At 40.4% G+C, this 13,366-nt stretch overlaps 1 protein-coding gene across 1 annotated transcript in view; it reads right to left on the reverse strand.

The window, feature by feature from the left end:
- Positions 1 to 3,190: 3,190 nt before the first annotated feature.
- Positions 3,191 to 13,366, reverse strand: part of LOC134818813 (synembryn-A-like) — a 34,510-nt gene continuing 24,334 nt past the window's right edge. The window contains exons 10-11 of the mRNA XM_063828473.1: positions 4,808 to 4,909; positions 3,191 to 4,653 (exon numbers count right to left, since the gene is read on the reverse strand). Of these exons, the coding sequence (XP_063684543.1) occupies positions 4,472 to 4,653; positions 4,808 to 4,909 (284 nt within the window). The 3' untranslated portion in view covers positions 3,191 to 4,471. The remainder of the gene's footprint in view (positions 4,654 to 4,807; positions 4,910 to 13,366) is intronic.

The raw sequence follows: 13,366 nt of genomic DNA on the forward strand, positions 1-13,366 counted from the left end.
TGTATGACCCGCCGCGCAGATATTCAAGTCAAAATGTTAAAAAATATTTTCTTACTCTTTTACTGTGTTGTCCTCGTATTTCAATAAAGTTGTATTATTTAGCAAACAAAGTTTAGTATTCCAACAAACATCTTCTGATCTAATGTAAACTATGTGTGTCGTATAAGTACTTCAGAGTGCATCATAAAATAAAATAATGATCTTTATTCATGCCCGTCACCAAGACTTTAACAAGCTGTGTCACTGAGAAAGAAAACAATTTTCCGTAAACTTTGTCGACTGAGTAATTGTTTCCCTACCTATCCTGAAGGCAAAAAGCAGAGAATAAGTATTTGTGTTCAGATATGCTACTATACTGCTAGGAGGTCACCAAATGTTGCAATGTTGTCAACAATTATAACGACTTCTTCAAAATATTCGATGTTGTAACTGTAAGGTGCACGGCACACTGCACTTTCCCAAAATATTAATGCGTCGAAAGTTAGCGAATTATTCAGGTTCTTAACTGTTGAAATTTGGATTTTGGGTTGACCACCAGCCATGCCCGAGACTTACTTCAACAATGTGGTCTCTGTTAATTAGTGTTAAAGTTATACTGTTAAGGTTTTTCTCGAAAAAGAATGTAATGAATAATGATGGTTTCAGCTGAGCCCCCACCTTACCCTTATAGCCGAACGTGCTCGTAAAGTTGCTGCTTGGGTACTGAGTGCGTTTAAAACAAGAAACAAAGTCACCATGCTGACCATTTAGAAACCTCTCATCAGAAGCCATCTCGAGTACTGTTGCCCCTTATGGAATATTTCCAATAATACGGACGTCCAACAACTGGAAGGGGTTCAGCGCACGTTTACAACGAGAATAGATGGCCTACGCCCTACAGCATCTAAACTAATAGCAGAGACTCAAGGCCTTAAATTTGATGTCGTTGCAACGAAGGAGAGAACGATAAACCAGTGCCCAAATGGGTACCGGCCGCAAAAATTGACCCCCCCCCCCCCCCCCGACAATTGACCCCCCGAAAATTGACCCCCTATGTAATTACACTGGGGTCAATTGTCGCGAAATTTAGGGACCCTGACCAAAGTTTTTATTGAAACTACTTTTGTTCATGGTTCATGCTACCCTGACCATTGTGAGCCGAAAATTTTTTTGGTCTTCTCAAGTCCGTACCTACATCCATATACTTATTATAAAGAACGTAATATTTGGCCCTTGGATTGAAATGCGCAATTTGTCACGGAGAACTGAAAAAATAGCGATTTGTCACGAGGATCTGAGAAAATCGCGAGCGAGATTTGTGAGCGACATTTTTGATTTTGATCGATTTTGTGGTAATTACGTTGTGTTCAGTGCAATCTACATTTTAATCGACTGTATCTTCGGTTGTGACGGATATTTTTTGATGCGATAAAAACTGACTACCAAAGAAAACTATTAGCTTCCTCCCTGTGACCACGGTCTTTCTAATAATAGTATACACTATAAAGTGTATAACAGCAACGGTCGTGCTTGCCAGCCAGTGGCGTAACGTTGCCTGTTAGCGCCCCAGCTAGAAATGCGCCCCCCTAGCTGCTGGCGCCCCCTCCCCTTTTGGTGCCCCTCCCAAATGAACACTCTTGCAACCGTTGCATGTACCATCAGTATTCACACTCAGAATTAAGTTTCGTCATTTTCCGATACGAGATTGGGACGGGTTCTATAAACAAACAAACATGTTCCTGACGATCGCTTTAGTTTAATTGCTATAGTATGAAAACAATTAGTCAGTTAATTGATGATGGTATGAAACCAAATTGGGGTACTGGGAGTCAAAATCCCGAATAAAATTGCAAAATCATATCGTATTTGTCCCAATCTCTGTCCCATTTTCCGTTTTTGAAGATGACATTTTCAGGACCGAAATTTTACAGTTCTGACTGATTTTTTCACCTGCAACCAATTATTAAGTCAACTATAGATGCTATAGGACACGATTAAGGTGCCGGAAGTTTGATTCCGGTCGGAGGAAGCCCGGTCGGAGGAAGCTTAACAAAACGAAAAGTTGTATTTTTTAAATTCTGTCCCATTTTCAAATATGAAATTTTCTGAACACAAATTTGACAGATTGGATGAAATTTCTGCCCAGAAACCAATTAGTCAGTTAATTAATGATGGTTTGAAACCAAATTGGGTTACTGGGAGTCAAAATCCTGAATAAAATTGCAAAATCATATTGTCCCAATCTCTGTCCCATTTTCAGTTTTTGAAGATGACATTTCCAGGACCGAAATTTTACAGTTTTTACTGATTTTTTCAACCGCAACCAATTAGATGCTATATATAACTATAGATGCCATTTGACACGATTGAGGTGCTGGAAGTTTGATTCCAGACGGAGGAAGCCCACAACAGAAAGCTTAACAAAACAAAACGTTGTATTTTCAAAATTCTGTCCCATTTTCAAATATGAAATATTCTGAACACAAATTTGACAGATTTGATGAATGTTTTGCCCAGATCAGACCAAGTAGTCAGTTAATTGATGATGTTATGAAACCAAATTGAGGTACTGGGAATCAACATCCCGAAGAACATTGCAAAATCATATTTTCCCTTTGTCTGTCTCATATATAATCAAGAGTACTATTTAAAAAAATAGCCTGCTGATTTATCGCGGCTGTTCTCATCTAAAACTATGCTTGGTGTAGCTCGTTGGGAAAGTATAGGAATTCTAGTTCCTTTAGTTGTTCACAGATCGCCCTCTAAACTTACAAGGAAATATTTCCTGTATATCCTTGGTATATAAGCAACATTTGACATGAGAGCATAGTGTGGAGTGAGCTATGTGCCCATCCTTGGAGAACCCGGTGGATGTCCTTGCTGTACGGCAGTGTTAAACAAGGAACTGAAACCGAGGGGTTCCGTTCATGCCCTTCACACTTTGTTTCTGTCTAGTTCTAATGTACCGTCACAATAGTGACTTTAATATATAATACAATGAGACGATTTTCTGTTCATCAATTACAACTTTTTGTTTTAGATAGACTTCAATATTCATAAATCAAATTTTGGAAGTTAATTTATAGCTGTATAGCACAAGAACTACCAATTAATTATTCAGTTAATTCAAATATTAAACTTCGTATGTAGTGGATAAACGGTGGCAGGGGAAACGTCGTATGTGTAGATTTTGTGAAATAATATTCGGTCGTGAATTCAGAATAATTGGCGATGATTCAAATTTATTTTTAAATGTTAATCTCGTACTACATCCTCAATAATAAACTATAATTCCAGATTAATCCAAAATAATAATCATAAGATAAATAAGATGAAAAAGAAATATCTTTAGACAACTAAAGTCAAAAAAGCAAAAGATCGTTGCTTCTAATCAAATGATTCAGATTCGCGATCAGATATTCATATATATTACAGATAGTCACATATAATACCACACCAAAGCTGTGTTATATCACGATCTTGCTATTATACATCAAACTATACGCGAGTTAGGAAACAATCGAACGTTTTTCCAACCCCAACCGAACTTCTTGGAAGGCATTAAATTACACAGTTTGGGAATTATTTAGAATGTGTTAAAATAACAGTGGGAACAAACTCCACGCTCAAAATAGGGTTGCCGGAAAGGAGAAATTTGGGCAATATTCTTACTATTATTTCTTAGTAATGTTTCTGCACTGGTTGGGAAAAATGCTTGCCGTACCCGAACCGAAAAAACTGCTAAAAACCGGATTGTAACAAACTGAAATTTCTGTGGTTTCCTAACACGCAGTGCATTAACAATAAAAATCTTCTTTCAAAAATGTTACTACATTGTATATACTAGCATTGCAATAGGATTCCACCAGCGTTTACGTATCTAAGATTAAACATCAGTCCTTATATATAAGAAATGATTCTTACTGACAGAACCAGACAAAGTTAAAAGAATATCAAATCCTCAGTTATGGTGTGATAAAGTGCTAATGATATAACAAAAATAATATATGCACAAATAAACGTAAACAACAACAAATAAACTCCGGGAGGTTCACAATTTTAAGTTAATCTAATTTTTAACCAGCATTCAAAATATTTCAAACATAGTCCCATGAACATATTGTTATCTAATATATATACATATATAATTTGTAGCAATCCTTGCGAGATTTATCAACAAAAATGCCCTGAATCTAGGCAGTTTAAGTCTGAGCTAGCTGCACGACTTTAGGTACATCAAAATTTCCTCTTATTTCCGGTGGTGTCATCTAATTTGACAATTTTAAAATTACGTCATATAATTATTATTTTTGGGAACATTTTATTCGCCAATGAATAATCATATGTCTGATTCAGATATCAATTTACTCGATTTTTCACTAAAACATGCGATGAATTTCGCAAGGTTCTTTAGGCACTCACGTGGCTATCAGGAAATATACAGCGAAATAAAACAAGAAATCACCTAGTTAAACACGTCTGTGGTTAAAAATCACGTCGCTTTCTTCCTCGGGTAAAAGTGATTGCTGTCTAATTTCAGATTTTCCTCCTCCTCATCGTCCTCGTCGTCAGAGCTTCCCTTAATGTCAGGGAGTTGAACCTTTGCTATCTGTTCAGCAATGTCCATTTCCTTTATTTTCCCGTCTTCGCCGACAGATCCTGGTTTGATCACTCCTGCAGGAAAGTTCGTTAGAGTTCTTTATTAGGATTAGGAAAGTTTGATTCGAAATTTTAACTGTGTATTCTTGCATAATAGTAATACAGAGTGTGAGACTGCAATGAGAAAAGTACATGTTTAAAATGTTTTAAAGTGACAATTAAAACTTACCTTTTCTGTGCATGTCGTCGATGAGGTTGATAAGCTTGTTCGCTTCAACTTCCTTTTCCGCCTCAGTCATGTTCTTGAGAACGGTGTTTTCTCTGGCAGGACCTGAAGACATATTATTTATTAATCTATAATTATTAATTTTACATTTCCTTCTTCGCACCAGTACTGAGGTAACGTTTTCAGTACTGGGCATAACCAGTACCATTTACACTTTAGATCGAGAAGAAATGTTCTGATCAGCTATAGAATAATAATAATATGAAGCTAATCGCCTAAAAGAAAAGAAAATTTGAACATTCAATTTTTGACAAAGATCTTCTCTAACTAGTTGTATAAATATTTCGGAGTGTATTGATGGAATGAAACAATGATCTGTGTGGTCAAATAGTTGTATCAGGCTGGTAAATTCGAGCATTTGTGCCTCACAAGAAGGAATGTATCGGAAATCGGAATGGGGGCTAACAAACTTTAATAAGGAATAGATTGACTAACTTTGATGAGGGACAATTGTCAATCAGATTCAGTATATTACACATAGGCACTGATTAACTGTGAACTTATTGTATTTTGTTTCCCCACTTTACAAGATTTTGTAATAAATTATTAAGATGAGAAACCTCCACGTTGTTCTTGGTCTGGGATTTATCGGACTTATCTTGGGTGGTAAGCAAACATTTTATTCCCACCAATGATAGTAAAAGAAACGATTCACATACTCTATTTCACCCCTGCCGAACTAGTAACTACCATACGTGCCGAATTATAGTCCACGTAGCATACTCTAGTTTGACATTGAATATTTGCAGAATTTAGTGTTTAAGTAACTGCCCACACGCAACCCTTCAATAACTCATGTAATTCATCTTAGAATTGCACAGAAATTTCAGAAATTATAGATATGGGCCAAACTTAGATTTCCTGAAAGTTTCATCAAATTTAATTAATTACAGTAGGTGTGGCTCGCCAATCCCTCTTTTTCACTATTGTCACCATAAATTGAGAACGCTTTTAGCTAGGAACTTCAAAGTTTCTACACACATTTGGTTTAGTAATTGAAGTGCTTTCCAAAAATTTCAATTTGGTTGTTCACATTTTAACCGAGTTATGACCCTTTTAAGATATTGCAGATACGTGATCTCGGCACTTAATCAGTGATTTCGTCAACCAATCAGTAAATGTAATCTCATCTTGAATCGTGTTAACTGCACTCATTTAATAATGGTCAAGTTAGTTAAACTAGAATCAGAAATAATAAATCACACGTAATGAATGCACATTGCACACCAATCCATGATGGCTAAAGATTAATTAGCTACTCACAATAATAGCTGTTAGTAACATATTTAGTATTCATTATTATACGTATTCCGATTTGAAAAAGGATCAGCACTCACCAGAAAGAGGAGAAACAATTCAAGAGCTGCTCATTCTGGAAAAGTGCGTAAAAATTGCTTACGTAACAAATAAACCATTCCAAACAGAATACGATCGACAAAATACACAGTTAAGGCATCCAGTGACCAACTCACCAACTTTCCATATAACGTTCACTTATAGTTATAATTCAGCCCCTAAGCCTATTGTTGAACAAAAGACCGGGATGTACGAGTTAATCGTACCTCTACAAGGACTTCACAAGATTAGGGGGGGGGGGGGGGGGGGGCCAAGTGGATATTTGTAGATATTTGTAGATTAATGTAGAATGGATAATCCACGAAAAAAGTGGATGACATTCTACAAATATCTACATTAATCTCCAAAAATTCAGTAGAATTTCTGGGCATTAACTTCAATTTCATCACGTTTTATATATGCTAAGTGATTTAATGATATTATCTGACTACTTGCACAGTTCTTCTATGTTTATTTGAGTGTATTTACATGGAGATTATGGTCCATAAACACTATCATATACAGAAAAGCAATGATCTAAAAGGGTGGAACTATCTAATTTAATGTTGCATATTATGGGGGGGGGGGGGGGGGGGGGGATCTCTACCGGGGTGCTGTCAGTCTGAACTTCCAACCATGCCATCCGCCTGACTAGGGAGAGATAAAAGAGGTACTGTTAAATATGGCAAAATAAAATTGTCACAAGGTGGAATGAGGAGGAGGAGGTGGAAGAGGAGGCTAGGAGGACTGTGGAGAAGGAGGGGACTGAGGAGAAGGAAGAGGAGAACTGAGGAGGAGGACTGAGGAGAAGGAGGAAGAGGATGAGGACTGAGAAGGAAGAGGAGGAGGAGGATGAGGACTGGGGAGGAGGAGGAGGACTAAGGAGGAATATTGAGGAGGATGAGGATCACTGATCGGCTTAGGGCGAGGCCGAGGGGTACTTTTTTAGCTTAATAGCCGAGGCCGAGGAGTGCCATCTTAGTTAAGACCGAGGCCGAGGGAAGCCGTGGGGTGCTTTTTTGACCGAGGCAGAGGTCTATCCTAGTATATGCCCTTTGAATAAACGCCATCATGTAATTAGGAAAAAAATTAGGAATACTGTTTTCAGAAATGAGAAATGAGAATGTGTCGTACATATAAGGACTGAGGAGGAAGAGGATGACTGAGGAGGAGGAGGACTGAGGAAAAAGAGGACTGAGAAAGAGGTGGAGGAGGTTGAGGAGGACTGAGGAAGAGGAGGACGGAAGAGGACTGAGGAGGAAAAACACTCAAGAGGATCAGTAGGACTGAAAAGGAGAGAACTGAGGAGGAAAAGAGGAGGAGAATGACTGGGGAGGAAGAGTTAGGAGGGGGACTGAGGAGGAAGAATCAGAAGGAGGGGGACTGAGGAGGAAGTGTTAGGAGGAGGGGGACTGAGGAGGAAGATTAAGGAGGAGGTGGACTGAGGAGGAAGTTAGGAAGAGGAGGACTGAGGAGGAAGAGTTAGGAGGATCAGGAGGGGGACTGAGGAGAAGGACTTAGGAGAAGGAGGACTGAGGAGGAGGATGAGGGGAAGGAGGAAGAGAAGGAAGAGTAGGGGAGAAGGAAGCATCTAAATTTTATTTCCGTAACAGTTTTTGTCCGTTTTTGTCCATTTTTGTCCGCTTGCGGATGGGGAGACGGAGGACTGAGAAGAAACTGTACAAGCGAGGACTGAGGAGAACTGAGGAGGAAAAGGATAACTGAGGAGGAGGACTGAGGAAGAAGAGGACTGAAGGTGAGGTGGAGGGGGAGGAGGTTGAGGAGGACTGAGGAAGAGGAGGAGGAAAAATACTCAGGATGATCAGTAGGACTGAGAAGGAGAGGACTGAGGAGGAGGAGGACTGAGGAGAAGGAGAATGACTGGGAAGAAGGAGGACTGAGGAGGGGACTGAGGAGGAGGACTTAGGAGGAGGTGGAGGACTGAGGAGGATGATGGGGGAAGGAGGAGGAGTGGAGAAGGAGGAGGAGGAAGCATCTAAATGTTATTTCCGTGAGAGTTTTTGTCCGTTTGTATCCGTTTATGTCCGTTTTTGTCCGCTTTCTGAGGAAGAGGATGCGGATGGGGAGACGGAGGACTGAGAAGGAACTGTACATGCGATGACTGAGGAGGACTGAGGAGGAGGAGTTTGAGGAGGACTGAGGAGGAGGGAAGGAGGTTGAGGAGGACTGTGAAGAGAAGGACTGAGGAGGAAGAGTTAGGAGGAGGACTGAGGAGGAAGAGTTAGGAGGAGGGAGACTGAAGAGGAAGAGTTAGGAGGAGGGGGACTGAGGAGGAAGACTTAGGAGGAGGAGGCCTGTAAAAATGTCCGCTTTCTGAGGAGGAGGATGCGGATGGGGAGACGGAGGACTGAGAAGGAACTGTACAATGTACATGCGATGACTGAGGAGGACTGAGGAGGGAAGGATGACTGAGGAAGAGGACTGAGGAAGAGGAGGACTGAGGATAAGGTGGAAGAGGGTGAGGAGGACGGAGGAAGAGGAGGACTGAGGAAGAGGAGGTCTGAGGAGGATGATAAGGAGGAGGATGTCAGGATGAGGAAGAGGATGAGTAGGAACACTGAGAAGGATGAGAAGGAGGATGAACCATCTAAATGTCATTTCCGTAACAGTTTTTGTTCACTCCGGACTGCGGAGGAGGATGATTGAAGAGGAGGAGGAGGAGGTTGAGGAGGACTGAGAAGGAGAAGGACTGAGGAGGAGAGGGACTGAGGAGGAGAAGGACTGAGGAGGAGGAGGAGGAAAAATACTCAGGATGATCAGTAGGACTGAGAAGGAGAGGACTGAGGAGGAGGAGGACTGAGGAGAAGGAGAATGACTGGGAAGAAGGAGGACTGAGGAGGGGACTGAGGAGGAGGACTTAGGAGGAGGTGGAGGACTGAGGAGGATGATGGGGGAAGGAGGAGGAGTGGAGAAGGAGGAGGAGGAAGCATCTAAATGTTATTTCCGTGAGAGTTTTTGTCCGTTTGTATCCGTTTATGTCCGTTTTTGTCCGCTTTCTGAGGAAGAGGATGCGGATGGGGAGACGGAGGACTGAGAAGGAACTGTACATGCGATGACTGAGGAGGACTGAGGAGGAGTTTGAGGAGGACTGAGGAGGAGGGAAGGAGGTTGAGGAGGACTGTGAAGAGAAGGACTGAGGAGGAAGAGTTAGGAGGAGGACTGAGGAGGAAGAGTTAGGAGGAGGGAGACTGAAGAGGAAGAGTTAGGAGGAGGGGGACTGAGGAGGAAGACTTAGGAGGAGGAGGCCTGTAAAAATGTCCGCTTTCTGAGGAGGAGGATGCGGATGGGGAGACGGAGGACTGAGAAGGAACTGTACAATGTACATGCGATGACTGAGGAGGACTGAGGAGGGAAGGATGACTGAGGAAGAGGACTGAGGAAGAGGAGGACTGAGGATAAGGTGGAAGAGGGTGAGGAGGACGGAGGAAGAGGAGGACTGAGGAAGAGGAGGTCTGAGGAGGATGATAAGGAGGAGGATGTCAGGATGAGGAAGAGGATGAGTAGGAACACTGAGAAGGATGAGAAGGAGGATGAACCATCTAAATGTCATTTCCGTAACAGTTTTTGTTCACTCCGGACTGCGGAGGAGGATGATTGAAGAGGAGGAGGAGGAGGTTGAGGAGGACTGAGAAGGAGAAGGACTGAGGAGGAGAGGGACTGAGGAGGAGAAGGACTGAGGAGGAGGAGGAGGTGTAGGAGGACTGAGGAGGAGGAGGAGGAGGAGGAGGAGGAGGAGGAGGAGGAGGAGGAGGAGGAGGAGGATAAGGAGGTGGAAGACTTGGGAGGAGGAAGAGGACCAAAGAGGAGAAGGAGCAGTGTGGTTGACTATTTCGTAATCACCTCATGGGCAAGAGATCATTGCTTTGTGAAATTAGTATGAATTTATCTTGAGCCGTCCTGCAGGACATGCAAACTTTGCTGGAGTATAGTTTTGCGAAACAAACTTAACCCGACCCTTGGAAATCATGACATTTGAACTCCCTCAGCTTCGCTTTCTTGATCGAAAGCTGATGCTAAAATCCCCCCCCCCCCCTCCTGAAGAAGAGGAGGTCTGAGGAGGATGATAAGGAGGAGGATGTCAGGATGAGGAAGAGGATGAGTAGGAACACTGAGAAGGATGAGAAGGAGGATGAACCATCTAAATGTTATTTCTGTAACAGTTTTTGTTCGCTCCGAACAAATCATGAACATTTGAACTCTCTCAGCTCCGCTTTCTTGATCGAATGCTGATGCTAAAATCCCCGAAATTAGTTTTTCCCCCGTTCAGCAACAGAGTTTCTGCCGATCTTATGTCGATCGTTCCGAAGAGGGTTGTGCTGACCTCAGTTGCTGCCTCCGAATCTGCTTCCTCCGATTCTAACATATTATAAGTATCATCAGTGCAAGTGGGACAGTCCACTTCATCATTCTCACACTCAGTCAACTCTGCAGGGTCATTTATATCCTCCTCTCATTCAATCGGATGATGTTTTCATCTTCAAATATTTGCAGGAAAGGTAACTTGAACTTCTTACCATCGTCCACGACAGCCTTGGTACCTCGTTCCATGGCTTTCTTCAAGCTATCTATTTTGATGTCACTTGAACTCAAATCGTGGACCTCCTTCGTATCATTCTTCCATGTCTCGTGTGGTAGTGGAACTTCTTCCCTGAAAATACTGCGTCCACGGGAATGGGCATAGGCTGTCATGTCATCTGCAAGAGCGAGCTCTGAGCGAAGATTTCTTTTCTCGCAGCCGTATGCTAAAGTTATGGCATCGAGATTTGTGCGGCGACCAGCAAAGATACCAGTTCGAATCCAAGCAAAGAGTTGTTCATTAGCATCAGATCCTAGTAGGTATGTTGTTACTTTTGCAGAAAAAGGAGATAGAGAATGAGTCCATCGCAAGTACATTTCAGATCTTTAAACGTCTGCCAAGTTATAAACTGACAACTATCAGTTATATTAGATTTCCAGAGAACAAAAAAGACTTGCAGTACCAAGCCTTTTCTACTCTCTGCTCTGGACTAAAATCCTTGTCTAAGAAAGCCTCAGCTAGAAAATGGATACTCTTCAGAAAAAGTCCTGTGGCTGAATATCCTTCTCTCAAAAAATACTAGTATAAGCAGGACAGATCCAGAACAAGTGAAGGATCTTGACGGTCAGTCAGATTCAAAGCACTGAGAGAAGTATAGGCAAGCATTATATAGGGGTTGTCCTTGATGAAATTATAGATGAGTGGTTACATCAAATATGGAACCTAATTCAGGTATTTAATGACATGTATGATTACTGGAAGCTTTCTGGAATCCAATAGATAAAACATGTAATGGATAAGAAATCACACAAATTTCTATACATTTTTTGTAGATAAATGTAGATATTTGTAGATTATTGTCAATGGATAATTCACGAAAAAAGTGGATGACATTCTACAAATATCTACAAATATCCACTTGGCCCCCCCCCCCCCCCCCCCCCCCCAGATTACCGCTTGGGGAGTATACCAGGATGGCAATTCCAAATTTAAGTACATTTTATAAATGTTATACATGTAACATGTTATATAATGTACACATGTTACGCATGTTAAAGAGAATTAACATTTTGTCTATGAAACAATGTTTTTATGTCATGTGGACATAAAACAAAAGTTTGTTTGTAATACTGCAAAATCTCACCTAAATTGTAACGAACTCCAGAATCTCATCCACGATATATCAGTACTCACACTTATATCCGCTATTGATTGTCACTATCGATTTCAGTTTAAACATTCTTATGACAGATCGGAGATCAAATTGGGAGACGACTGAAAGATCAAAGACATACCTGCTTCATGTGGACTATATAGTAGTAACGTAATTGTGTTAAACAGTAAAATTAATGGGTGTTGGGGATCAGAGGAGACCTTGGCTATTACCTTGGCTATTACTTTGGCTATTATGAGACATGAGTGCTGCACAGGAAAATCAGGGTAATATAATTTTATAACATTCCACCTCCAATTTTTATGAAGCTTTGATATCGGCCAACTCTATCCAGGTTTGCGGGTTGACAAAATAGTTCAGCTAGTAGGTGGCAGCAAAGGCTTCCAGTGGACCATTATTGACATTACAGAAGAATTCGCGTATGGCAACTAAGTTAAGGTCATCCTCCACGTCTAATTTTAGTTTGAAGTTTCCAGTCTTCAGCAGAAAATAACAGATTATAAATCTATTGTATAGAACTGATTGCAGTTGCTATTGTATTCATGGTAATGTAAAAACTTGAGAAGTCACCATTAAACCTTAGAACTACCAATAACTTTTTACAGAATAAAGTTTAGACAAATGGATCCAAAAAGAACATCCTCGCCAGACTTTTGAAACACAAGAATCAATAGTTCCCACAGTCAGACAACGAATGAGTTAAAAAATTCCAAAAAAATCTTTATAACATCATTGGTAAAACATTTTCGGACATCTTCAATACCTAATAAAGATAAGGGTTAATACTCCAATTATATCAGAAAATAATAATTAAAACTAAAGGATGTTAGGTAAAAAGAAGTCAAACTCTCAAAAATAGAATGGGAAGCACTCGGGTATGTTGTGGGGCCCCAACTAGTAGAAAAAATACGAGTCCCTGCATTAAGGGTGGAATAATTTAAGGACCATTATCAAAGGTTTTATTTTCAAATAAAAGTGGCATACCAAAAGGATCACATGAATTAATACAATAAGGTTTCAAAGTTCTGAGTTTTTGTATAAGTAGGTGTTCGTTAACTTCTAAATTACTAGAATTCTTTATATAGGGATAAAAATTAGGATAAAAACATTATAAAAAGCATCAAAATCAGGCCTATTAGAAAGGTTATGTGAGTCTATAAGGCGAGCTGCTAAACTATAAGTGTCACTATCATCAGATAAAAATCATCACTAAGTTTTAAGGAAGGGTCTTTCAATAATTTATAATAGTTAGCTCTATGTTCGGTTACTCTTTCATGCAAAGTCCTAATGGTACGTCCAACATAGCAGAAAGGAGATGGACACAATTTACAAATGAATATATAGACTATGCTGTAGCTAGAACAGGTCTTTTGAATCACCCTGTATTAAACACATTATATAGGTATCTATAAAGTGTAATTATGACCAGTAAGTTATTATGTTTCAATTATCAAAG

Source organism: Bolinopsis microptera, chromosome 1 (assembly GCF_026151205.1).
Source record: "Bolinopsis microptera isolate Bmic1 chromosome 1, MBARI_Bmic_1.0, whole genome shotgun sequence".
NCBI lineage: Eukaryota > Metazoa > Ctenophora > Tentaculata > Lobata > Bolinopsidae > Bolinopsis > Bolinopsis microptera.